This window comes from Fonsecaea monophora (assembly GCF_001642475.1).
Source record: "Fonsecaea monophora strain CBS 269.37 chromosome Unknown Scaff80, whole genome shotgun sequence".
Lineage (NCBI taxonomy): Eukaryota > Fungi > Ascomycota > Eurotiomycetes > Chaetothyriales > Herpotrichiellaceae > Fonsecaea > Fonsecaea monophora.
The window spans coordinates 61,276-88,487 of record NW_019174011.1 but is presented as its reverse complement, the minus strand read 5'-3'; the positions used below and the strand labels follow the sequence as shown (position 1 = coordinate 88,487).

The 27,212-nt window shown below is 51.7% G+C and overlaps 6 protein-coding genes across 6 annotated transcripts; 5 read left to right on the top strand and 1 right to left on the bottom strand.

Annotated features, from left to right (window-relative positions):
• Positions 1–501: 501 nt before the first annotated feature.
• Positions 502–8,701, top strand: AYO21_08827 (hypothetical protein; the record flags this gene model as incomplete). Its single annotated transcript, XM_022658770.1, has 4 exons — positions 502–697; positions 754–1,739; positions 2,580–2,781; positions 4,368–8,701. The coding sequence occupies 4 exons, from the start codon at positions 502–504 to the stop codon at positions 8,699–8,701; spliced, it is 5,718 nt and encodes a 1,905-aa protein (XP_022508926.1).
• Positions 8,702–10,152: 1,451 nt separating this feature from the next.
• On the top strand, positions 10,153–12,699 carry AYO21_08826 (hypothetical protein; the record flags this gene model as incomplete). Its single annotated transcript, XM_022658769.1, has 2 exons — positions 10,153–11,075; positions 11,121–12,699. 2 exons carry the CDS (start codon positions 10,153–10,155, stop codon positions 12,697–12,699), a joined length of 2,502 nt encoding a protein of 833 aa, XP_022508925.1.
• Positions 12,700–17,632: 4,933 nt separating this feature from the next.
• Positions 17,633–18,262, top strand: AYO21_08825 (hypothetical protein; the record flags this gene model as incomplete). The annotated part of the gene is made up of 1 exon (XM_022658768.1): positions 17,633–18,262. One exon carries the CDS (start codon positions 17,633–17,635, stop codon positions 18,260–18,262), a length of 630 nt encoding a protein of 209 aa, XP_022508924.1.
• A 560-nt stretch (positions 18,263–18,822) lies between these two features.
• Positions 18,823–21,612, bottom strand: AYO21_08824 (hypothetical protein; the record flags this gene model as incomplete). The annotated part of the gene is made up of 1 exon (XM_022658767.1): positions 18,823–21,612. The coding sequence occupies one exon, from the start codon at positions 21,610–21,612 to the stop codon at positions 18,823–18,825; it is 2,790 nt and encodes a 929-aa protein (XP_022508923.1).
• A 1,708-nt stretch (positions 21,613–23,320) lies between these two features.
• AYO21_08823 (hypothetical protein) lies at positions 23,321–23,976 on the top strand (the record flags this gene model as incomplete). The annotated part of the gene is made up of 2 exons (XM_022658766.1): positions 23,321–23,375; positions 23,594–23,976. The coding sequence occupies 2 exons, from the start codon at positions 23,321–23,323 to the stop codon at positions 23,974–23,976; spliced, it is 438 nt and encodes a 145-aa protein (XP_022508922.1).
• Positions 23,977–25,197: 1,221 nt separating this feature from the next.
• On the top strand, positions 25,198–26,019 carry AYO21_08822 (hypothetical protein; the record flags this gene model as incomplete). Its single annotated transcript, XM_022658765.1, has 1 exon — positions 25,198–26,019. One exon carries the CDS (start codon positions 25,198–25,200, stop codon positions 26,017–26,019), a length of 822 nt encoding a protein of 273 aa, XP_022508921.1.
• Between the last annotated feature and the right edge of the window lie 1,193 nt (positions 26,020–27,212).

Below are 27,212 nucleotides of genomic sequence, written 5' to 3'. Positions count from 1 at the left end.
ACAAGTTGCTCAAACGAACCTGGAATTACTAATTTCTCATGCCCATACCCGGAAGTGCGAACATTGTCCGACTTGGAGGATGACTGAGAAGACGCACCCTGTGGCTGGCAGCCACGAATTCGAACGCTCTTGGGCTGGAATCGAGACGTCGAAAATGGCTGCGGCGAGGAGCGTGGACACAGAAGGAGCGCTCTACACCATGGCTCTTTTCCAACGTGAACGCATGTTCCCGCCGGATTACTGTCCTGACTGAGGTTCTCAACCGGTCATTATTATCCGCGGCGCAATCATATTATTACTATCAGTTAGTGTGCTGACAGTTCGAAACCATGTCTGTCACTTTTCGCCCTCTTCCATCAGTCAGCAGTGCGCCAGACAGCCTGCGAAACCAGCAACTTCTAACTCCTCCTATGTCCCACAAGAGTGCCGAGGACATACCTTTTAAACCTGAAAAGCCTGATGATATCAGCTTGAGCATGAAAAGGAGTGGGAACCATCGACATGGACAACACGAGATCTCCTGTCAAAACGAAAATGCTAGTCACAAAAAGAAGTCTGGCCAGTGCAGAAACCGAGGATCTGGTACCCGGCATCGCTCGTACAGCCTACGCAAAGCCCTCTCTCTTCCGTCGGTCCAACCCCGATTTGATCTCGGAACTGTCGAACTTCTTCAGAGCCCCCAACACAGAACACGACGGTGGACAGTTCCTTCCAAAGCTTCCTCCACCCAGGGGCTCGCTACGCTTGTGCCAGTCGATGTCAACGCATGTACTGCTGATCCGTCCTGCGTCATAGAATTCAATTCAGACCGGAGCCCAGCAATGATCACGCTGCGTCGCGCGACGACTACGAGATCACGTAAACAGACTTCGCTCACATCATTCCCGCCACCCAAGTTCAGGCGGCATGGCAGCGGACTGCTCTCGACGTTTTTGAATTCGATCACCAGATGCGACGAAGTCGTCAGCCATGACAATACGGAGGTAGATCGAACGAGGCAGGTCGTGCAGAAGCCACGTACAGCGTCCACAGTAAGCAAAGGAGATATTCGGCCGTCGACCTGCGCCGCTGCTCCACCTGTTCAAACCGAAGTCGTCACGGTAGAACCCCGGTTGTCGTGTTCCGCACCAAATCAGTCAGCCGCGCCCATCCGCCGGTGCTCGACACGCTACATTTCGAACAATGTGGTGTATGAAATTATCTGGGACGAGAATTCTACTTCGAGTAGCTCCGATGGGGAGCTTCCCAACGTCTATGGGCAGGCGTCACTATTCCAGAGCCAAGATCTCACTAAGACAGAGACATTAGAGCGACGATTGTCGAAAACTCTGTCACAGTCACGACGAGAGTCCCTTCAGGGGGAATGGAGGAACAAGAACAGCCATGCGGCCAGCAACGTGTTGTCTATGCAAAGCCTGTGGACCAATCCCAAAATTTCCAGGCTCTTCCGCGAACCAGCTTCAAGAAACCTGGGTCAATCTTTGGCTTCCAAGCGTGGCGAGATGTTCCCCTCTTCATTGACGGACGTGAATGTAGACGTCGACCTCAAGCTTGGAGCCCCTATAGGAGCATCCACTAACGGTGTCGAGTTCTTCCCTCCTCTCCAAAGTCGGGCGAATACCAACGGAAGTGATAATTTATTGTCTCCGTGGACTGCAGGGTTCAAGGATATTTGGGGAGCAGTTGGGCGGCGAGACCCGATCCCATGTAATCCGTTTGAAGAAGGCTCCGGGTCAGAGGTAGAAAGGAGTCGTTGTGGAAGTATGATTGGGATCAGTTCGCGCACCAAGCGAAGGACTGCATCTGCTGAAGGGCACCTACAGAGACACTGGACCAGAAGTCTCCAGTCCTGTAGTAGGGGAGCGAGTGAAAGCAGAAGGTCAGATGACGAGATGCTTCCTTTGTTACAGATGACTTGATACGATATAAGTGGGACAAGTCGTATGGGGAAACAGGACTACGGGTCTGATCCCGGTGATGCAGTCTTCAGCCGACCTACACATCACTAACCCCGTACACAATACGGAATAACACCACATTATCCTCATCAACATGCAATTATTGGGGGAAGGACAATCTAGCCGTTATGACCAGATGAAAGGTGACCATCGCGGGATTCCATTCATACCGTACCCCAGAATTTAACACTGGCTTCCCCTCCCCTGGACCCGCTCCCGGATCACACTCGACACGGTGACCCGAGGCCCGAAGCGAGATGGTACAGGGAGCTCAGCACAGCCAGATAGAGTTTTTATTTGCATCCCTAGACCAAGTAGATGGGAGAACGGTATCGTGTAAGACGAGGTGGAAAAATTCCTGGTAGGTCACCACGACCGCCATCACCGAGTAGAGAAAGAGATGTCTTGATAAGCAGTGTTTCGGAGCCTTTGAGCGAAAATCGTGCCCTGGATCAACCTCAGATACGGCTATCTCCCAGTATCTCAAGCGAGTAGAAGTGCCACTCCAGAGACCAAGGAAAAGACTCTTATTGTCGTCGTGGAACCCACTTGTAGCCACGGAATCACACCCGCTCCCTCACACGGGCGGAGCAGTTGACAAAACACGACTTTGTGTGTCAGAGAATCGCGACCATGGAAAGCATTGCTTCCGAGCCCTACCGCCACAAGCTTTATCCGGAAGTTGAGATTGTACTTGTTCTCATCGGCCCCCGAGCCATATTCGCGACCGGCTTCCCGCCATTCGCCATTTGGGTTCCGATGGACTGGAGCCTTTCAAAGGAACCGAGCCAGATGTGGAATCTGGATACGAAACGATTGCTCGGTACGAGTCCTTCGAGCAGCAATCGGCGCAGGGGGAGGGCCATGAGTGGTGGACTTGGCCAGTCGGAAAGATTGTGATTGCGTTACTCGTGGACGGGGTGGGTGGGATCAGAGGAATAAGGAATCACTCCGGGGCCTACATCGCTGGATGGGGTGATGTGGTGACTCGTTGTACCGAGTTATGTATCTCGTACAAGCACGAGGTACTGGCTCGCTGGGTATCGAGGGGAACTCCATGTTGATGGCGTTTGGTCGGTCGGCAAGGTTGCCTGCGGCTGGGGCGTCGAATAGTGCGTGTGGGCTGAGTAGTGAGCGAAGGAGACTGACAGCCCCTTGGCAAGTAGAGAGACCAACCAGACAATTGGGCAACGTTGCAAGCGATCATCAACACCATCCTCCTTGATGAGTATACTACCTAAGCACCTTCACATCTATGATCAGTCAGCCGCAGTAATTGCGCTCGCAATCGACACTCGCCGTTACCCAGCTAGGCAGTTATCCAGTCCTCGCCTTCTTTACCTTCCGGGACCCGAACATTATCTGCGCAAGAGTATGAACGATTTCCGAAGTACCTGCAATATCTCCGGGTGCATAAGGACCCAGGCCTATCAGTAACGCGCAGTAATGCGCAATATATTGTGGTTCCTGGCGTAAGATAATTCTGCCGAGTGCGCCCCGGTCACAGTGGCTCGGTGGCTACAAACCCCAGTGGTTCAGGTAGCAAAGCCCTCGATGGGCCCTGGCCTCGCCTCCTGGGCGGTGGTGCCTCCCGAGCCTACGAATTCCTTATCCCGTCATCTGGCGCGAACCCCCGGCTACCAGGTGGCCTTGGACTGTCTGGACTGGCTGTGTTGGCAGCCTCTCAACCTCTAGTGCCCCCAGAGTGTGCCGATAGGCTTCCTCACTCACCCAACCCGGCTGCTGCTTGCTACCACCAGCATTGCTTCTTGCTTCTGCGGCCTTTCCCCATCTTCCCAGTCAACCATCTCCAAACCCTGTCTGAACCACACACCCTTTCTCTTCCTCGACCTTTGACTCTTGGTTCTCCCATCCTCCTTGTCTAAACGAATCTCTTTCTCCTCTTTATACAACAGTTGCCATTTACAATCTTCCACCACGGTCCGCTATAGGCATATACTCTCACACCCAATCGGCATATCGCCGCCTGTTCGAGTTCGCCGTGTCCCCTCCGTCCTTCTTACTCGTCGAGTCGTCGAGCCATTAATTGAGCCTACCTTCCTCGACGTTCCTCCCTCACCTGCCTACATTGTCGGGGACACTTTTCCTCAAGAGAGCGCTGTATATTGTTGAGCCCGCCCTCTATCTGAGGTTGGTTGGGCTCTGGGCACGAGACATCGGCTTGTCAAGATGCCCTGGTCATGACATCTATCTCTCCGGCCGAACCGCGGCCTCCCCTACTGCGACGTTCAACTGATTCGAATCGACCGCCCCATGGGAGAGCATCCAGTCATATCTTTTCGCCCCTAGACAAAAAGCCGCCAACATTACGAAGGGAGACTGTAGAGACTGGGGAGGACAGGCCTATCAAAAGGCGGAAGATCGAAGCTGACTCTAACTCGAATCAAGTTGCCAACCACCACAACACCTCACTTCCCGACAAAGTCTCCGATCCACATGTCGATAATAAGACCGTGTACTGGCGCTGGGTGAGACCCTCAGCAATACGAGCGGCAGTCGCCAACTCGCGGAGTAAGGAAGAGGAGGATACCTCGAGTGAAGACGGCCTACTTGAACTCCCACCTCGGCCCTGGCGAACCGCTCGAGTCGCGAAAGTTGCAGACAAAGCCGCTCCGACGCACCGATCACGGGTTGACATCCCTGTGCCCAATACTCCCGATTCAATACAAGTTCCATCCTCCGCGCCTCAATTTGTTCTCAAGAGACCGGTCGGGTTCTTCCCATGGACGGGGAAACACCCGGAGGACATCTTAAGCGACAGCAATGTTAAGAACGGCTATTTTGATAAACCTCCAAACCCCACTGAAAAGGAACTCAACACCGCGCGAGTCCCGCTCTACAATGCCTTCAAACACAAATCTGGCGTGGACAGTTTATCCACTCTCTTTTCTCTCGTCTTGAACCAGAAGAGCCAACATGGCATTATCAGCTCTGTCTCCACGTTTAAGCCGCCTCCCCGCGTTACCTTGACCGAAGCGAAACGGAAATCGTGGATAGCCGATCTAGCCAATGCGGACGTACCCTTGAGACGATTGAGCAGGACTATCCCCCAGGGTATCAAGGGCCAGACTCTTCTAGATTTATGCTTACAAAGCTCAGTCCCGTTGAGTCGTGCGATATGGTTCGCCAAATGCGTCTGTGCTAATGAGGTTCGCACTTTGAAGAGGAAAGGCACCACTCCTGCGGTGGCTCTGGGTGCCGAAAACAAATGGCTTCGCGAATGGACACTCAACGTGGAGCAATTTTTGGAAACCTACCTGGGACAAGCCAACGCATCTGATTGGAGATCAAACATTCAATACGCATTGCGGTTGAATACCCGTCTCTATTTAGAGAACCTGCTGGACCGAGGTCACTACTTGGATTGGATTTTGCACTCCTTCACTACAGCAGCCATCAGCCACACGCCTTTCTGGCTGATGGTAATCCATATTTACAAGCAAGACTTGAGCCAATACCGAAGACGAGGAGCGAAGCTCGCCCAAGCACTGATTGACAAGTACCGTTCGATCGACAAGCTCTCAGACCAATCGATAAGTCCATTGAGACAGAAGCTGCGGGCGGCAGTCCGCGAATTATTGTTCTCACGCCCCGCTATCTTCTTGATGCCAGATCGCTGGCCTGAGAGTGTGCCAATTGTTCAAACCTGCCTTGATACAACTATCGGTCCCGAAGGGCTGATCCTCGAGGAACTCAATCGCATCAACGAGAGAGCAATGGGATTCAATAAGACAGACTTCTTGTCTGTTCGGTCCCCTAGCGAAATCATTGTCGAAACTCTCGATAAGGCCAGGGTGCCATATAATGTTGCTCTCCTTGCAAAAGAACTAGATGAAACCTCTACAGACTTCGACCTCCTCCTGCGATCGTGTCTTGAATGGTCATGTACGCGATTCCGACAGTCCAGAACCCGCTTATATCTGGTCACTCGTTTGGTCAAGCGGTGGCAACGAGGCGGTCGTGACATTGACACACCTATCCTCAATTTTCTTTCCGCTTTTCGGGAGGGCAAGACGACCGCTGATACCTTGTGCTTAAGACACCTAGTTGCACAGTTTTCCCGATCTGATTGCTTTCCGCTTAGCAAATACTTGCAATGGCTGATGGTGAGAGGCCTTCCAGAGAAGGGATCGGTCTGTATCGACACTGAGTCTATCTTTGGCCGAACAGCAAAGGTTGAATCATACAGGGACTTTGCGTCTGTTCAGTTTCTGCTCGACCTGTCATTGCACCGAGCAGAAGACCACGTCATCAACTTACGGAATTCGGTTCTTGAACGCGCAGGTTTCGATCCCGGCGCAGAAGAGGACATTTTCGAACGGTGTGTTCAGTATCTTGAGCAAAAGCTGGCAGACGCTAGTTTCGTCACGAAGTCTGAGCCACCAACTCTGCATGAACCTTCTTTTGCGGCGTTGCCATGGACTCTTCGAACTAGAATATCTATGTGGTTACGAGCAAGAGCTCTCGAAGCGGCAAAATCGGCACAAAGCACTCCTATGTTGCCTGGGTCCAAGGTTTTGAATGAAGAACAGTTCTTCATAATCCGTCACATTCTCGAGTGCATGGAAGATGAGGCGGTCCTTGCAGATGTGGTCGGCATTCTCTCGGTATCACAAAGGGATGATCTAGTGGCATCTCTCGTCGCCACCGTTCACTTCCATGCTGGTTCCTTTTCCGCCATCGGGGCTCTTGAAGTCCTGCAAAAAAGGATGTGTCAAATCTACATGAATTGGCGATCTACTAAACCGACGATGCCGCTACTTACTTCGACTCTCTTGGATCTATGTACTGCTTTTCCAGTCAAAGCACCTGCAATCAGATTGCTGCAACAGGACCTCGTTCGAGGAGACCGTGGGCGTGCAGTCGCAGCCTGCTCACCGTATAGTGACGGCATCGCGGAGTCGTTGCAGCAAGCGGGTGCCACCTTTGTGGAGGATTTCGAGGCGATCCTGCAGTCGGAGACCAATATGAATGAGCAAACCATGAATGGCCTCTTCTCGGTTTTGGTGGATCGCATTGAAAAGCAACAGAAATTTGAAGATGATCCGCGCACCTTGCAGTCATTCTGCCAACTTCTCAGCCGGCTTCGATTGTGCCGTAAGGCCCAAGGAGATCTGCTCACTCAGAAATGGATGTCACAACTCATGTCTTGCCTCGACTCGAAATCCGGTCCTTCATTTCTTCGAATCCTTGTGGCGACGGGCTGCATCACATTCGCTACCATTTTCGAAGCCACGCCTGGCTACAAGTCCGGAGTACGGAAGAATTTGGCAGTCGCTTCCTTCCTGTATCAAATTCTCGCCCCGCCCAGTTCCACGTCACTTGACTGGGCTGCGTACCAGACTCGGACTAGGTGGCACGAATACTCGCTGAAAGAACCACTGACGGCCTTGGAAATCGTATGCGAAGCCGGCCTGCAAGGCGTATCGCCAACTTTTGACTCCCTGCTTCTGGTTGTGCTTGTCAACAGTTGGTCGCCAGACTCATCTTCCTTGCCCGAATCCGCCAAGAAATGGTTCGTCAAGTCACTTAGTTACGCACTGAATTGTTCGGATGGTGATCTAAATGCGACTGGTCTTCAAGCTCTGCTGGAATCTATCAACGTCTTTTCCCACCGATTTGTCCAATTGCGATTCCGACTTGCGTCCCCAGCCTCTGTCGACAAGGCATCTGGACTGGATGAACCAGACCTGATCGAGGTACTCTCACAGTCATTGAAACAGACTCTACGGAACCCGCCTTCTCCATACGCAGGGCACCGGCAGCGGTTCTCACAGCTGTTTCAGATTGTTGGACCTGATGTAGCCAACCGGGTCCGCCACAATGTCGAGAATGAGTTTTTGTATGCCTTGCCGAAGCTGCTGGTCGGCAAGGTGACCAGTCCACTCTCAGCGGTGTTCCCTGACGATACACAGCAGCTGTCTGCAATTATTGAGCAGGCGTTCCAGGTGTGCAGGAAAGAGACCAGCCCGAGTCCTGGGTTCCTGTCGCACCTAATTGATAGACTTTCACAACATCTCAAGTATCTGGGTAACACGCACAACACTCCGGCTACACCTGCCGCTTCGGCCACGACAGCCCCGACAGGCTTTCCGGGACCTAGCGGGTCTTCTACCACTATGACCCATTCTCAAATGGTGTCCATGTCATCCAGTCCGGTTGCCAATACATCAGATGTAGGAGGTGGCTCTTGCCCCCCCGTAGGCTTGAGCTACTTGAGATGCATACTACAAATGGTGTGTTTGCAGCGTCCGACATTAATCTCGCCAGGCTCCAATGGGGCCAATGTCAAACAGACGCAGAACGAACAACTTCAACTGCTTGTACGACTGGCATCTATAGCAACGCACCCAGCCATGGCTCTGGTGACGGGACATCAAGGCACTCGGGAAGAGCAGATCAAGGCAAAAGAGGTGATCGAGTTCGCATTGGACGTGATAGCAACCATTATCGACGGCGTCAGTGACGAGGTCCATTTGATGTGCGCAAAGGTATTGAAAGACAAGTTACAGGACACCAGGCTCTGCTACTTGTTTGGCAGCATCAACCTGATGGGATCAGCACAGGTGCAAGACATGGGCCGGGGTTTGCAGATGGTCAAAGAAGGCAAAGGCATCATCGGAGAGTGGAAGCCACGAATGTGGGAAGTTTTGGATAGTGGCAGCGGTAAAGAGAGTGAAACGTCTTTGGGACTGGGTCTCTTTCGAGCCCGATATGGATAAAGAACGGGGTCTTCGAGACGCCAACCGCCAACAGGGGAGCTGGTGAGCAAGCCAATGTGCAATGACGACTGCGTCTACGGGAGAAGTCTTTGGTGTTGGAAGCCTCATTTCCTACTTCATCTACGGCCATTTTACGACGTCACGAGGAAAAGGTTTTTTGTTTATTGCAGAAGATTTGTGTGGGGAGTTGACTGAACGGATCAGCAGGATTGGCCTTTTCTTTACTAGACTTTTGGGGACCCCAGCATTGCCGGCCGGACCATGGGCGATTCGACGGGACCGAATGTCATTTCCATGCCTATAAAGCTTGGAAACTCGTTTGAAGAATACTGTGTATGGGAAAGGAGGCGGCCTCAACCTAAACACTACATATTGTACAGCCAGCCAGTTTTTAGAATTAGCGAGTAAGGCTATCACGCCTATGCTCTATCTAGCACACGATCTTATATCTTTACACCGCAACTTGAGTCATCTGATGTGAATTGCTTGGGAAGTTCGGAAGTCAGATCTGTACACGGCAGGGAAGAGGTCCGTAAGGGGTAGTAAGAGATGCTCGAGAGATGTTTGGGATAGCTCAGGGTGATCAAACAAGGATTTTCCGAGGTCGGTCAGCAGGTCAGTTTTGGAGGGACAGAGGGTCAATCACTGGAGACCAGGATCAGCAACTGGTTACATTAGTGTGCAGACCGAGGGGCACCGGGGGACACCGACTGTGTTGTACCGAGTAAAGGCCACATGCTGAGAACGCTGTTGACCCTGTTGACTCTCGGCGACCCTTGAAGGCCTGGGCACATGAGGTGCTGGCGCAGGCATTGGTATGCAGGTATGGAGCACAGACGCATGGCAAGTCATGCACGCTCCCACGGCATCCCACATACACAAAACCCAGCACATGCAATGTGACGTGATGGGCCTGAATGAAGGACAAACACTTGCACCGGCTTTGCACCAAGGATGATTGAGCAAAGCAGTTGTTGTGCTCTGATTGCTCGCTGAAGAAAGTCCCAAGAGGACCCCAAGGATCACCAAGATTCTAGGATCCCAAGTTCCCGTCTTGGTTGCGCAGTCTGGCAGTCGCCATGTCGCGTCGAGATGTGCCAGATGACTTTTTGTTGATCACCTTCATCCCTGTGATCCTATCCGTCTTCCCTTCAACCCTCCTCTTGCATCACATTGTTATGATTATTATTATTATTATTACTTCACCTCCACTCCTTTGTCCTCAGTCCTTTTCTATAGACGTGTGTCTCGTAGGACCCTGATTTATTCTTTTCTATCTATCATCGATCAATCGTCGAGTCTCTTTTGTCTCCCTACCTCCCCCACTCTCGTGCCGACCGGTGCCTCGTTCCAAGTCGTTGAAATGCCCGGCTCAAATGGAAGAGGTGTTTAGAAAGTCCATTGGTACCTCGACATCTCTGTGAACGTCTCTTCTCTCCTATTCCTGGACCATGCCTTCGAAATCCCTCCCCGAACGTGGTCGTTCTACCCTTCGCCGGGATCAGAATGTTACTCCACCACAGAACACGACACCCTCCTCGGACGATCGGTCTTCGAGAAGAAGCACCGCCAAACGCCAGACTTCGTCAAGTCTTTCGTCCAGCAATGAGAAAGCAAAACCAAAGATAGAGAAATGGACATTGGGTATATTGAATGACAAGGAGACAGAAGAAGTCCCAGGAACCGTCCTGCTACTGTCCGCCTACCGCAATGAACCCCTTGGTCTTGAATACCAGCCTGGCCGGCGGAGTAGTTCATCCATGCCTGCTCAGCCCGTGTCGCCCAGGCGTCTCTCGGTGGCATCCCAGAAGAGAACAAAGGATGGCCAAGTCATCTTGGATCCGCAGCCGGATGACTCGTTGAACGATCCTCTCAACTGGCCCGCATGGAGACGCGACATTGCCCTTCTCTCTTTAGGATTCTACTGCATGTTGGGTGGCGGCATGACGCCTCTTCTGGCCGCTGGCTTCAACGATGTTTCCCAGTCGTTTGACGTGAGCTATTCAAGGGTCGCCTTGACTACGGGGTTGTATATGATGGGTCTGGGAGTCGGCAGTGTCGTCTTCTCGCCAACTGCCATTCTCTTCGGAAAGAGACCCGTCTATCTGGGTTCAGCAGTTATGTTCATCCTCACGTCAGTTTGGGGTGCTCTGGCACCTAACTACGCCCAGTTGGCAACCGCCAGGGTGTTCCAGGGAATATCGGTGAGTCCGGTGGAATGTCTACCGTCTGCCACCATTGCAGAAATCTTCTTTTTACACGAGAGAGCGTTTCGTGTTGGGATTTATACCTTGTTGCTTCTTGGTGGGAAGAACTTGGTACCCCTGGTGAGCGCTGTTATCATCAACGCGAAAGGATGGAGATGGGTGTTTTGGTGAGTCTACTCTTGGGGGAGTAATGATCCTGCTAACATGCACAGGGTCGTCGCGCTTATAGCAGGCTTTGGCTTTGTTATTCTTTTTTTCTTTGTTCCCGAGACTTTTTGGGACCGGACTCCCAGACCAAAATCAAGGAGACCAACAGTTCATCGAAGTTGGTCTAATGTTCTTCATCCTTTGCACCAGAACAAAGACAATGCAGCCGGGCACGTGCAGGTTGACAGCACTGCACTCCAATCGGCTATTGAGAAGGCCATGACCCCGAGACAACATAGGCTTCACGAGCAAAACACACACGCAAGGTTTGAGGACGAGCTCGAAGAGAAAACCGAACAGGACGAAGTGGAGGTGAAGGACTTTTCTGAGTCTGGTGAGAAGCCTCCAAAGGATCCAGCATCCGCTACAGATGTGGAAGATGATCTAAATGCCCCGGCAATAGTCGGGGAGAAGACTGAAGAAGCGGAATTGGTTGCACAACCAGAACCCGTCGCCCTTCCTAGAAAGAAGGTCAAACCTACTAGGCTATCTATGCCGCCTCCGCCAGATCCTCACTCCTTTAACAGATCCTGGGACGGAGCACATGGTGGTATGGTGGAAACGTCGACCCCTTCAAGGGCCCCTCAAGGTGAAAAAGACGCATCTGTTCCACATCTGCATAACCTCAATTCCCCTTACTACGCCGAAATGGAGGGAACGGGTGACTATCTCGGGCACCATTCCACCCCCGATTCAAGAAACGATAGATTTAGAGATCCCAACCCAAATGTGGTGAGGTCTGACACAGCTGTCACGTTGCCTGGTACCCCTAGTGAAGGATTACCCTCTCCCAGACTCGTCCGTTACACGACCAATCTCAAACACGCGCCACCAAGAACATATGTCGAAACTCTTCGACCCTGGAACGGCCGGCTGTCCAAGGCCAGTTGGTTTCGCGTTGCTCTTCGGCCTTTTATCCTCTTTGCTTATCCGAGCGTCCTTTGGTCAACGTTGGTATACTCGTTGTCGATTGGATGGCTGATTGTGCTGTCAGAGGCCATGTCTGAGGTCTACCGAAGCCAGGAGACGTATAACTTTACCGCCCTCCAAGCTGGGCTGGTCTACATTTCACCGTTTATCGGTGGCATTCTGGGCACAGCAGTGGCGGGACGGGTATCTGACATCATTGTGCGATTCATGGCTCGCAAGAACGGTGGTGTCTACGAACCGGAATTTCGACTGGTCATGGCTATTCCGGTCGCTATCAGCACGACTATCGGCCTCATGGGCTTTGGCTGGTCTGTCGAAGAACGGGACGCATGGATTGTGCCTACCTTCTTCTTTGGGGTGATTTCCTTTGGATGCTCTCTGGGAAGTACAACGTCCATCACATTTTGTGTTGACAGCTACAGGCAGTATGCTGGTGAGGCACTAGTGACGCTGAACTTTAGCAAGAACATCTTTCACGGTCTTGTGTTTAGTCTGTTCTTTGCGAGCTGGCTGGAGAATGACGGGCCCAAGACCACCTTCTTGGCGATTGGGGGGATTCAGATTGCATGCATGGTGACGGCCATTCCGATGTACATTTACGGGAAGAGGGCTAGGATGTGGACTGTCAGGAGAGCATTCATGGAAAACTTTTGAGTTCTCAAGGCCTGGGGCTCTGAGGAGAACTCAAAAGATGGTCTGGTTATGGCGACATGAACCTTTGGTATCTCTTGTTTGTCGACAGATTGTTTGAACGACTTGGATCATGACGACTGGCATTTCTCTGCATAGCGGTGGCGTTGGTTACACTTTTTGTGAAACCCGAACTGGATTTACCGTCCATGATCAGGGGAATCAAGTGCGCAGCTCTTGAATGCATGACAACAGCAAATGAAGATTGGGGGTAGAACAAGATGCTTAGACACGGGAAAGAGGGAGTGACTTTCATGGCGATGACATGGCGGGGCATGGCAAGGCATGGTATAACTTGGCGTGGCTGGATTTTGAGAACTTCCTACGATATTACGAGTAGATGTACAGGACCTAATGATAAGGAAGCAGTGAAGTTTGCATGCAATGAGTTTACAGTGTGATTCACGAGTTGACGACACGAGCGACAATTGAGTAGGGAGGGAGAGAGGGAGGGAGAGGGGTTTCTCAGGGTTATCGTTTGGGGTTTTCGTACCACGGTGACGGAGTAATGAAGTGTTGGGTAGATTTGTGTATGGACACCAGATATAGAGAGAGTAGAGAGACCTAGGCGGGACAACACAGTCGTCACAGTGGACCAACACAAAGTAGAGAAGTCATGGTATTTTGCATGTAGTGGGAGGGGGGGTGAATTCAGAAGGAGGAAACTCGGGATGTGGGGAGATTCCAATGACAGAAAATGGGAATCAAGGGATTCTAATGACAGATGGACAAGGGTTGGGCCAAGCGAGGATTTCAATGCCATTGTAGAATGTGCAGATGGGCAAAAAGACGGGGGTTCAAATGACAAATGACGAAAGGGGGACATGTCCTCGTCCTTGTGCTTGTCCTTGGTCGCCGCTGTTCGGATGGGTGTGAAGAGAGGCAGGCTACAGTACAGTAGTATCCCACCGGTTTCTTTGATCTTTTCTCGTCTTCTCTCTAGGAAACGCCGAACGGCCGAACGTTCATGCACGTGAAACCCAAATGGCACAGAGAGGGAGGGAGAGAGGGAGAGAGGGAGAGAAACGAACGTCACTTTGACTGCGTTGCCTTGCCTTGCCCTACCTAGGTACCTACCCTGCTTGCCTGTAATTAGCCCTTGTCATGTACGTGTATTCAGATCCCCATCAAAGAACCGAAGTCGCTATGCTTGCTATGCTATACTTTTGACAGCTCCTATTCTTATTTTTGGAGACGTGACCTGTCGTGTCGTCGAATGGTCCTGCTTGGTTTCATCTACCGGTCCATCCACCACCACTCGCCATGGATGGCTATTTTCTTCCATTTCTATTTCCATTTCTGAAGAGGAGAGCAATGCATTCACTTCACTCGTCGCTTGTGACCATTCACCAGTACGGTCCGGTCCGGCCTAGTCCAGGTATAGATAGATAGATAGATAGGTATGTAGATATATATAGCTCACCTTTCCCTTCCACCCTCTCCTTTACCTCCCCCTCCTCTTTTGCTCCTACCTGGGCATAGAGGCCCTTTGAACTCCTCGGGTAACCGACCAACCACGAACGAACACCTTGCCTTGACCTGAACCTGTGCCAATATCTCGCCCCCCCTCCAAAGTCTTTTCTACCCAGCAAGCGAGCGACGGGCAAATTCCGACAGAGTCGCAAAACAGCAGAACAGCAGAACAGAGCAGAGCAGAGGGTCCAGGCCGAAGAAGAACCATACGATCATGCGAGTAGATACTCGTAGGGCGCCAACAAGACGCTCGTCTGGTCTCGTCCCGGGAGGCCCGAAGTCGGTTTGCCTCCTGTCTCTTGTCTATAGAAGTACATACGAGTGAACGTGGCGATGGATGACCTATGTTATACCTAGGTAGGTACGCAGGCAACAGCGTTTTCTTTCCCTTGAGAGTGTGAGCCAGCCCAGCGTATCTACAGTACAAAGTACAAATACCTCGTACATAAAACTTGGTATGATACCTAGGTATGATATGATGTCTGCGTATTTGGTCACCTTCGCCTCATACCACATCACCTCACCTCACTTTACGCGTACAGACGAACAAACTAACAAGCGAGATTTTACGAGTAGACGGTGGTAGTGGTAGTGGCGAGGACCTCCAAGTCGAAGTTCGAAGTCGACCTCGTACTCGGTACAATGGGATCTCAAACATGGACGTGGACATTGGAACAAGTATACCGAGTATATATTTTTGGAAATGAAATTAGTCCCACAACTCCCGCACAAAGTCAAGGACGGGTGGAGTCGGGGATTTACCCAGATACTTATCGAGTGCTTGGAGGTAGATTGATCAGGATTGATCAAGATTCAAGAGGGGGATGGATTGGGCTCGCTTAATAAGGCTCAACCAAGTACGTATGTAGGTATCTCGTTGCATAGGCATGTGGTTTAGTCCAGGGTCTGCAGCCTGTAGCCTGTAGCCTGTACTTTTAGTGCCTCGGTAGCCTCGCACCCTCGGAAGGTACATACGAGTGACTCGTATACAACTAAGTCGCCACCATCGTTCGTCTTGTACTTCGTAGCTTGTTAAAGCAGGTAAGCAGTGAGGAATACGAGGTGACGAGGGTTTAGAGTTGGGAGACAAGGGAAAAAAAGGCATTCCGTGGGGTATCAGTCAGGACCAGGACCAGGACCAGGACCGCAAGATGCCACGATGTCGATTCGATATTCCTACAAGTCTGGACCAAGTAGGTACCTAGGCTGGAGGTGTGTGGGTGTGTGTGTGTGTGTGTGTGGCAACTGGTAACCCTTGAACCCCTGCTAACCGCAGACAGGGGGATTTCGCGAGAGGCACGAGGGTCCTCCCATTTCCCCAATTCAACAGTAGGTGGTCCACACTTGGAGACGAAAATGAGAACGAGCGATTTTTGAGCCGGGGGTCAAGGCAAGGCAGACACTGGTATGGGAGGTACAAGAAAGATAGTCGGGACCGGGTTGATGGATGAGCCATGACTCAAGAGGCACGTGGCCATATTATTTTACTACGATTTCCATTGCAGGATGCAGCATGCGGGATGGATGCAGCATGCAGGAAACAACCGGATAACTTCTGGTGAATCTGCCGTGCCGACAAGTCCAACCTCGTGTATCCCAATCCCTGCAGGATGGACTTTCCCGTCTTTTCTTTCTAATTGGTATAGGACGAGGGAAAACGCCCTGACTAAGCCAGGGGGGGCAAAGAGTGTGGGCGAACCAGGCAGACAGGCAGACACTGTTTGTACGCAATTCTTCATCATCTCATCTGGTGGAAGGATAGTACTAGTGTACGAGTGACTCGTAGACTCGAGGTGACTCGTAACTCATAGCTTCCATTGTGTGCCTGTCGCGCCTGTGTCTGCGCCTGCGCCTGTGTAAAATTGTGGAGGGATTGGAAATCAAACAAGTGACGTCGCTGTCGCCCCTCAGGCCTCCTCCTCTTCTTCTGCATCCATTCCATCGATCGTGACTGGGAAAAGTCAATCTGGGGCCCGCCCGCCTGAGTATCTGGGAATGCATTGTGATTGTGGCTGTGGCGAAAAATCATTCCGTGGGGGTCATCTGACTACTAGGCATCAAGATCAAGGCTTCTGTTCTTCACTCGTATACGAGGGGTCATTTGCTAGGGTATGGAATGGAAGTAGGCAACGAAAATACCAACGACAACAAAAAAAAAAATCTCTCGCGTTTGACCAGAACTAGGGACCACCCCAGTAGTCGCGAAACCCCGGGCCGGCGGATATGCTTTGTCTGTTGTGGACGAGCTATGGGAATAGAAGCGAAAAACAGGGTCCTTCCTTCCCTTTTCCATCTTGGTCTTGTGTCATGCCGAAGAACTGGGCGTCGTTTGGCGTTACATCGCAATGACGGGCAGGATAACTTTAACATCAACGTTCGACTCATAACTTCCCCTCGCAGAACCTAGGTAAATCAGAGTAGTCAGAAAACATGCGTCATGGCCCATCCCGCTGGGAAGGAAAAAACCCTGGCCTTGTGGTACCTGTTCCATCTCCGATTCAATCTCGTCCAAGGTGATTGGTTCGAGTCAAAAGAAGACAGGGGGACAAGTGGACAGGTGGACAAGTGAACAAACCGGTAGGGAGTTGTTTAGCCCCCCCTTCTTGAACGGCGTCGCCTTGGACCGACGAGGGAGAGACTCACAAGTGACCAGACATTCCCGAAACCACTCGAGTCCAATTGGTTTATTGGTCCATCCATCCAGGCACACGCACACCAGGGCCAAGTGTGTATGGTATGGTAGGGTGGGGGGGAGCACACACTAACCAGACAGTGCCAGAACTAACACGCTGCCTATCCTCCAAAGATACTCAATGCTGCGCTGTGTCGTGCGTGCTGCAGACTTCGATTGAGCTATAATTATAATGGTCTTGGTCCTTCTGTCCTTCTGGCAAAGGGGCCTTTGGAACTTTGGAGCGGGAGTGAAGTTCACCCAGGCAAGGCAAAGGAGAGACTCTGATCAAGGTACTGTACACTGTACTAGGTATAGTATAGGTGTTTGTCTGTGCCCGGTATTGAAAACTCGAATCGACCACATCTCCTCAATCCTCAATCCTCAAATACCCTCCTGACTTCGCATACGCACCCAAATACGACGACCTCGAGCAGCGCTGTACTTTTGCTGCATCGAAACGAAACGAAACGAGGCTGTGTCCCTGGTATCCCTGACATATACCACCAAACAAGGGTCGAATGCGTGTCCTGACTATTGAGGACCAGTCAGGCCTTTGATACTAAGGGGCTGTGGCCGTGGCACTGGCACTGGCACCTGCGTGCGTGCATGCATGTCGTAAGGCATCATCGTTTTCGTTATTGCTGTTTGCTGGGACGGAACCGGGATTGGGATTGGGACATAGAATCTCTCTCCGTTGAGAGATCTCTACAAAACCCGTCTGGAATACCTCCTTGTTTGGGTTGAATGACTATGGACAAGAAGCCCTCGAATACATCTACGTCTACAGCCACAACAGCAGAGCACGTACAAGAATCACCGTCACCATCACCAACAAGAGGCACCAGTCCCCTCGACGAACACCTATCAATCAGCTTCGACCTTGACCGAGGAAGAAGCCCTGCACATCCCACTACTTCTCCATACACCTCCGCAAGAGACGAGCAAGAGCAAGACATCTCACGCAACAGCCCCGAGAAGCCCTCCAAAGACAAAGGCAAAGACTCAGACCCAGACCCAGACCCAGAGAAAGAGATGAGTTATTACCACCGTTCTTCGTCGAGCACGACCTCGTCGCCTGGAGGAAATCAACGGCCCGGACCAGACATGTTCATGTCGAGAACGAGTCCCTCCAGTTCAGCGAGTACGCCGCGGCAAGGCTCCGAGGAGGCCAAGGGCGAGGAGAAGAGGAAGGATCGGGTTTCAAGTTCCGGCGGGAGTGGTACTGGCGGTGGGAGTGGAAGCGGTAGCGGAGGCGGCGGCAACAATAGTGGCGGCAGTGCGGGTGGCAGTGGTAGTGGTAGTGGGAGCGCGAGCGGGAGTGGGAGTGGAAGTGGAAGCAGTCGATCCAGGCTGGTTGCGGGCGTCTTTGTGAGATATTGAGATTGACATACAGTAACAATAGGGCGCACTCTGGCACTCTGGCATGCAGGCATGCAGATCCCAACATGTTATGGTTGTGGGTTTACAGGTTATGGACTCCATCTCCTCCTCACCTCACCTCACCTCAACACTCTCCCCCCTGGCTGGCTGGCAGGTATCGGAATAGTTGGTTAGTTAGACACAACTCCTGTATTTCTACGTCGACTCATCCTAAAATGACCATTTTCAATGTCTGAATTACCAAAGACGTCTAGTCTCTTCTTGTGATTGAGAAACGCCCAATGGCGACTAAACTCTATCCTATTCTATCTTCTCGATTCATTGACAAAGTAGCATGAGCCACTAATATCATCTAGATAAGATTCGCATCCCTGGAAAAAGAGCTTGCCGTGCGTGGTCGACCATGTCGGCGGAAGAAATCATAGTTCCATCCTGGATGATCGACCATATGCAGCAGAGCTTTGGTTTGTATGTTCATTAGATTTGAGTCAGGTTTGGTGCCAGACTCTGGCTGGCTGGCTGGTTGTAATCGTATCATCTCTCCATGTTTCTCTAGCAAATCACCTGGGTGGAGAAGACCCGTTTGGCGTCTGCAAATTTCTCTTCATTTCAGGCATTCCCGGCACGGGCATTCGATGGATCGGCGACGTGGCATGAGCTCGTTGCGAAAAGGCGTTGCCGGGGACATATCGGGACGGGCTGGCCGTGCTCGACACCGGGGACATCTGGGGCGAGGGTGGCTGGGCCGCTGGCGCGCTGTAGTTCAGTGGTGTTACTGTCGTCCAACCCTGTGACACGGCCGGAGGCATCGGCTCCGGTTGCGGCACGTCTTCAAAGTAACTGACCCTGGCTGGCGCCGAGAGCGTCGCAGTCATGGGCTCCTGCGGTGATGCATCGGGGATCGTAGGGATGGTCCGCGAGCCTCCTCCATACTCCATGCTGGGAACTGAGAGGCCGCTGTGGCGAGCCGCCCGACGCCGACCCCTGGTAGACTCGCGTCTGAGAATGTCGCGTACTTCTTCAACGTCGTTGGAGCGTTTCTTGTCCATCCGGAGTTCTCGCTCATGATCGACAACCTCTTCAGGGTCGACGGCCACCTTGCGCTTCACCAAGTTGTCAACCGCCGACGCTTCATTAACGTCGGTTCCAGTGCTGACGCCGAGGTGGTCGGAAGATTTTGTTTTGGAGAGGTCGAGATGAGGCTTGTTCTGGTCCAGCAAGGGTACGAGTCTCTTCTTATCCAGGTTCTCGTCAAACTCCTCTCTGTTCCTCCTCGCGATTTCGTCACTGATCGCCACGGAGTAGGTAGGATTAGCCTTGTCACCAGCTGGAGGACCGGCACCCCCTGGACCATAGAGTGGAACTTTCCGCACGGCCAGGACCAGAGCGCACATAAACTTGTTCCTCCGCGCTGCTCGTACCGCCTCGTTTGCCCAATTCGATTTATGCCGAATCTCAATCCTCAACTCCATCTTGTTCATTTCCGCAACCCCGGTAACCTCAATGTCGACATCCGGTTGGAAGTCGCGTGCATTATCTTTGTCCCGCACAAAGTTGGTCATCTCCTTCTTGAGCAGATCAATGTCTTCAAACTTGGTGTCGAAACTGACATACAGCTGAATCTGTTCGCGCATGGCTTTGCTGCGAGACACGTTGTCAATCCATAGCGAGTTGAGCACGATGTTGGGGACTTGGGTCCGTTTGTGGTCCTTGACGCGGCGGAAGACCGTATAAAGAAGAGACATGCGTTCCACCACGTACTGGGTATCGGTAATGTCGACTCTGTCGCCCACGTCGAATGGATGCTTCACGAAAAGGAAAATGCAAGACCCCAGAACCTCCTGAGCCGTTGTTGCAAAAACAAAAGACATTGACAGGAGGGCAGTTCCTGCTGTAGCGAGTGTGGTGGTAAAATTCCGATTCAGCCAGGCGACGAAGATGAAGATAACAGCGACAAAGACAACTGTGCACAGCAGGTTGTCAAGGACATTGATGGCTTGATCGACATCGTGCATGCTGCTCGCGATCGACTGACGCTCTCGTCCGAACTCAGTGATTCGCAGGACCATTTCATCTAGCGAGATGTCTCCGTTGCAATCCACGTCCAAGATCTCAAAGGCTTCGTGGGCTTCTTGTTCTCGATCGTGACCTAGGACGTCAATGATATCCTCCAGGCTCAGAGCATCCTTCCCTTCTAGGACGAACGACATCCAAAGCCGCCGAGCCAAGGCTTCGGCGGAATGCTTCTTTTCGAGCGCTTGGACCACGATTGAATGCGAGGCAGTGGGATTGAAAACCTTCTTCCCAGTAATCTCCTGGGCCACATTCCCAAATGCTGCTGTGACCTTGTCTCCAACCCGTGCAACATTGTGGATGAGTTTCATAGGGGTGGCCGAGCCAGATCGTTTGTGACCAGGTAAGATGCTGTTCCGATTGCTATGTCGCTCCCCAAAGTCCAGAACATCGTTGATGAGATAATCCTCTTCGGCGAATTCTCGACAGTACTCCGGGAAGAGCTTTCGAGAAGCATCGTAGAGCAAACCAACCAGGTGGATGTTTCGCTTCGAGTCTTTAATCTTTTCATCGAACTGCTTGCGGTGATAGCTGATGGAAAGGAGCTGAATAAGCAGCTTTTCGCCGAGCAAGAGCAACGTTGAGAAGACGCAGGCAAAGAGAATATTCTTGATGATGGACTCCCAAGACTTGAGGCCAGTCTCACCACGTGATCTCTGGTCAGGATTTAATGTCATGATAGGGACAAACGTTGCCAGTGATGTGACGGCCCAGCCAACGAGCGAGAGAGGTATCTCGAGAGAGCTGAGGACGAGGGCATATTTTCTTGTGCCAGGGCTGGCCACCCCGCAAATAAACTGAAAGAGAAATGGTAAGAAATGAGCCACCAGTTTCGAAGCCCATAGTGATACCCAGACCACCTCGATCCAGGTGAAGAACCACAAGATCTTGACGCCGCCGATGCGTGCTCGAGGGGCGACCGTAGCCCCAACAATGATGGGAACTGCGATTGCCAAAGCGAGCGGTGCAACATAGATGAAATAGCGGGTCAAGACGGAAAAGTTGTAGACTCGCTTGTAGAATCTGCCAAATGCATTCAATGTGCCATCCTCTTTGGCCTGGCTCTGCCGTCCTCGATCCTCCAACCTTCTTCTCCTGCCTGCTGGGCCTCTGTGAAAGTGGTGACCTTGTTTCTCGTCCATCTTTTCTGAAAATTCGCCGTTGTACTGGGAAGCAGAAGGAGAAAGAGCATCGGCCTTGCGTGCCCCAGTGGCGCTGCCAGAGGTGCTGACCTTGGTCAAGGGAATATCAATCGTAACGTCGTTAGGGTTTGCCATGTCCCGTGATGGGTGATGGGTTAAAGGTTGAAACCCCTCTCTTGAAAACCTCTTGTTCTGTGACATGCCGCCAAGCTATGTCACTCGAGGGCCCAAGGGGAAGTGAAAGAATGTGGGCAACAGTACCGGCAGTATTTTGTCGGGTATTTGTGTTGCGGGTGAAATGATGAAGATCCCAAACAAACTTGTACGCGTACTCTACCTGAGAGAAGCGGACGAGTGCTAGAGATCGGAACCCAGTTTCAAGAAGAAGCGAACTGGGGTACAAGCGAGGGCGATCTGAGAAAGGAGGAATAAGAAAAATTGATGTGTTTGTACAAGATCGACAAGGATGTTGACACGGACGACTAGCACCCTCAAATACTCAATAACAAGTCTCGAAAATCAGTCAAGCGAGTGCAATTAATGACAGGGATTGAAGTAATGGAAAGATAGGTATGAGGTAGAAAGTGAAGGAATCGTGAATCGGAGGATCGATGGGGATTGCAATGCATGTATGTACGGTATGGAGTGTACTCAATTCTACTCGATTGATGCAACGGTACCTGCGCATCTAGCAAGCCAGGTATTTTTTTCATGGATCCCCCAGCAGTCAACAGCACGCCACCAATGCGGGCAAACAATGTTTTTTTCCCTCTGTCGTTCAAATTTGTACTCCCTTGGAGTCGCATGACGAAAGCCCTTTGTTTCGTAAACGCGCCCCCTGGTCAAGAACTGGGGAAAACGGGTGAGATTCCGAGATTTCGGTGGCCCTCATTTGACGGGCAGAAAAGTTTTTCTAACCAGTCACCCCAGTCACTCCATTCCTTTCGGCGAAAAATGCAAGCCCCTTTCAAGCCCACTCGTCAGTGGCCCAGTCATCACACTGCGTCGCATCGGCCATCGCCAACAAAAAGCCCGCTCCTGCACTTGAACACTGGCCCCGAAAAGAGCATGGGAGACGGTTGTGGCTTGCGCCATGGCTGATTTGGCTTGAGTCTGATACAAGCTCTGAAACAGCTCCATGCGGCCGTGATCCACTGTGGTTCCCTCCAATGCATCCAGGTCCAGAAATACATGGAATTTTCCAGCTGGCTCGTTACTCCTGATAAAGTACTGGGGTAACTGCTCACCTTGTGGAGTGAACGGCGTTGAAGGTCTCACAAAGCCACCAAGGCAGTGCAAAAACCGTTCAAAAATTATCAGAAGAAGCAGGGAGTAATTTTCAATGGGAGTCCTGACACGAGACACGAGTATGAGGGTTTCATTTCGGTGTGATCGGTGTTTGTGAGATTGCGTGTCTGATGGTCCGGTTGATCACTTGGCTATTCATTTGCGCTCGGAAGTACATACCTCGTCCTCCACGATTCATCACGTCTTTGATTATTTGCTTGACATCGCCAATTTGTCAATGTCTATCTGCGGATCTCTTCCGATCAAGTCATAGATCGGCTTGCTGTTGTGAGAGGTGCAGCCGCAGGCCGAAATGGATTTGAACAATGAAGGACGTGGTGTCCTCAGCACCTCAACCACCAACTCCTACGCTCATCAATCAGCCTTTGTTGTCCTCCACAGCCCTGGTTTGTGGTAAAAATATGTTTCGTCCCTTGTCCTGTCGCTTGTCTTCTGCTGCTCTGGAGTCTTTGTTCTGTTTATACATAGCTGGAAGGCACAAGGGTCTTTGTTCCGGAGGGCCTCCGACTACAAATGCGTCGCGAGCCCTGCCACCATGGCTGACGTGCACCAAACCATCAAAGCAAACTGCCAGATTCCAGGTAAGCCAGGTAAGTACACGCATCTAAAACACAACAATCAGCATTTTCCTCCAAGGACGTACAGCTTGTGCAATTTCGTCTACCACAATGCCTTATCACGAAGAGAGGCGGGAGACAACACCCCAAGGAAATGACCGCGCACATGGAGGCGGACAGGCCAAAAAACCTCAAGTCAGGAAGGTCGTTGATAAAAACGGGAAGAAATGGTTAGTGAGAGATTCTACCAGACCGAGCCGCCCGCAACATCCACCTTCCGCTTATCGACAAGGCAGAAACGCACCGCAATATGATCAGCGTCCCGGAAGCCGTCACAGTGAGAGAGGCAGCAGACCAGCTTCTGACCATCGACCTTCGCAGCGTGGATCACGAGCACCTCAGCAAGATCCGGTGTCGCACTCGCAGCGTCGTTCACACCACCAAGATGGCTCTCGAGGAGCGGAAGGCTCTAACAATAGCAATCGTCGCCGTGCGTATTCCGAAGGAGGTTACCAATCTCAAGGACGCCAGACTCGACAAGATGGCGACCAGCAAGCCTCAGCCCGTGCCGCAGAGCGAGCAGCCGAGCGAGCAAAGCGACAAGCCAAAAAGGAGAAGTACATCAAATGGCTGATGTTCTTCACCTCGTGATGTCTCAAACCATGGTCGCTAGCTAACAGGAAAATGTAAGTCTTTCGGACGTCTTTCAGGATTCTCGGTAGGAAAAGGAATACGTGCGCGGGCATGGCGTAGTTCATTGCTGGCCAATGAGTTGGATAGTTGATGCACTCGGCATAAATGGTTGTACTTTGTATCTGTTCTGTTTTTCTCAAACAATTGCACCTTCTCTCGAACTCAAATGCTACATTAGACATTGCTCATTCGGGTCTATTGGCAGCCATCCATGGGACTTTAACGAGGGCACATACCTCGTATATTCCTTCATCCACCATCTGTCTCAGGCAAATCAATATATTAAGTCCTCGTGACTCCTTTTCCCCCTCCTTTCTTTCCTCCCTTTCCGCTCTTCCAACCAATGTCCTTGTAATTCATTAACTTTTTTTCAGAACAGAACAGAAAACACTTTTGTTAAAGGGACCAATGATTCCGGTTTCTCTTACCCCATATCAAAACCTCTTCTGGAAGAGACCCCGATCAGCCACCCCGACCGCGATGTCACGTTGGGTAGTGTGGAAAGTGTTCCGCCGCACGCATGTACGCACTTTGTCCTTCGTCACAGGGCGGGCAGGAGCACAAAGGAAAGCCCAGCTTTACCTAGGTAGGTACCTTACCTCATATTACATATTACATATGACCATTTAATCGCCTCCCATAGGGGGGAAATAGAGGGTGGGAAAAAAAAACAGACCCTGGAAGCTGGAAGGGGAGGTAAAGGAGGATTCCCGCCTGGCCGCTTAGCATCGGACACACTGAACATCCGGACGGGGGCGTTTCCTTGACTCATCCGCCTTTTGTTTTTACACAACATTCCTCTTGTACGTCGTCCCTCGTGATACTTCATCTCACCGCAACAGGTTTCCTTTCCCCCCCTTCTTCTCCTCCTGTTCTCTAAATTTCCTGCTTTGCCTTAATAGTCTGTCATTCCCGTGTTCCACCTTTGTGTTGTATTCTTATGGTTGCTCTACGATTTACGATTTGATCTTGCCTTTGCCCTTGCCCGAGACATTCCACTACGCACAGGAGTCCTTCGGAAACAAAGACCAACAGAGAGAACAAAAGGAACAATACAATAAAGTGTGCCTGCTCACGGAGACGAAGATCTCGTAGAGTAGAGAAGAAAAGAACCATTCGTTTTGCAAGATTCGGAGCAACCGCGATTCTGTGGATTCAAGACATGTCTTCTTCAACTTCGACCCCAACCTGCGTCACCATCGCCACGGATTCACATGCTGACGACGTCTCCAACTTCATTTCCATCATCACGGCGGCTTTTTCCAGCACCGCCCTGACCACAGCGTTCATCGTAGATATCGACGGCACACCACCACCGTTTCCCTCCCCACTGATCGACACTGCTCGACGACAGAGACATTTCTCGCAGGGGATCCTCGAGAGTGCCGCTTCCGGGGCTGAGCTGGTCCAAGCCGGGGACTGGTCTGCCATTGCGTTGTGGGAGACGCCCACGTACCAGGGCAAACCGTTCATAGACTCCAAGGCGCGACCGGGCCCGCTGCTGAGCGAATGGAGAGCCCGAGTCAAGTCGGCGAAGCAGACATATTTAGCGGCACCCTCGTCCTCTTCTTCTAGCAGCTCTGCAGCCGCAAACGCGGAGGAATCGACCTCAAACACCCCGTCAGGCTCAGTGTCTGAAGACTCTAGCTCCGACCACCAACACGCCCAGGACAGCCAAGACCAGCCACTCCGCCCTTTCTACCACCTCTCATTCCTGGCGCGGAACCCTGCAAGGCCCCGCGTCCCGGGCAGCATCAACGCCGTCATGACCCCGTTCCTGGAGCGCGCCAAGGCCGAAGGCGTGCCTGCATGGCTAGAGGCCACGACGCCGCAAGCCGTGCGGCTGTACGAGCGTTTCGGATTCCGGGTCGTCGAGGAGATCGTCGTGGGCAAGGGCCGTGTCGACGCTCTAGGGTGGCCCGCTCAAGGCGAGAATGCCGGGGGCGTGACGGCCTGGGCCATGATTTTCGATTCCCATCTTTGAGCTTTTAGTGACAGTTGTCCGAAGGCGGAGCGGCGTTTGCTGGGCCTTTACTCCGGAAAAGCGAGGAAGGGATCATTGCATGTTGGATCTTGAGTCAAACTGGTCACAACTGTAAGCCTTATCGCAAGGACAGAAAGGGTCGGAAAGGGGAGCCGGCAAGGATGGGGGGTGTGTGCGTGTAAGGCGTAGTTTTGTGTATCCCCTTGCCTCCTTTTCGCTAACAGAGCAACGAATGAATGAACACAAACGAGACCAAATACAAACCAGAATGTCCAGTCCAGTCCAGTCCAGTCCGATCCAAGAAAATGCTGTCCTCAGTCTTTGAGTGCATGATGAAATGCAATGGCAATCGGGCAGGCAAACAGAGAGGCAGCTGTACGAAACGGGGAAAAGGGAGCCCGCTTCCACCTGTGGAAGGTAGGAGTAGGCGTGAGAGAGACGCAAATATCAAGCAAACAAACTAGCAAACAAGAAGTCAAACAGTCAAACAAACGACGTGCATATGCAGCATGCATGTATGCATGAATGTATGCATGCTCAAGCAAACTTGACCAGAGATGGATAATCCACCTTCACCTTCACCTTGTTTCTTGTTGTCGTTGTTGCACGCTGCACGTTGCACGATTCACGCTCACTCTCCCTCATTGTTTTTTACTGGGCGTGCATTGGCATTGAGGTCCTCCGTGCACCCTGTAGCAGTAGCAGTGGCTGTAACTGTAGCTCGTTTGTGGTAGTTTTACCCATATCCATATCCATTTGCAGAGAAGAAAACAAAAGACAAAAGAGGAAAGAACACCCGAGGCGTCGGTCGAGGTCCAACACAGAGACAGAGACAGAAAGACAGAGAGGGAGGTAGAGGTACCGGCGTGACTGTTTATGACCCTTGCTGGGCTCCCCCTCTCCCTCCAAAGCCGCTCGTTATTCTTCCACACTTGCATGCCAATATCCAGATCTTGTGCCTCTGTGCCTTGTGCCTTTTGTGTTCTTCTGACTTGAGGAAGAAAATGGAAGGAAAACATTACCAGGATGCAAACTCCCCAGTTTCCAAAGCTCCCATCTCCGTGACTGACTGGCCGTCTTTATGTTCCCTGTGCAAGTTCAAGCATCGATCACCTGTGTTTCGTATTTTGTCCTGCTCCTGCATTGCCCACCCTTGCTTCAATAGCCACTTCGTATTAACAGATCGTGACTAG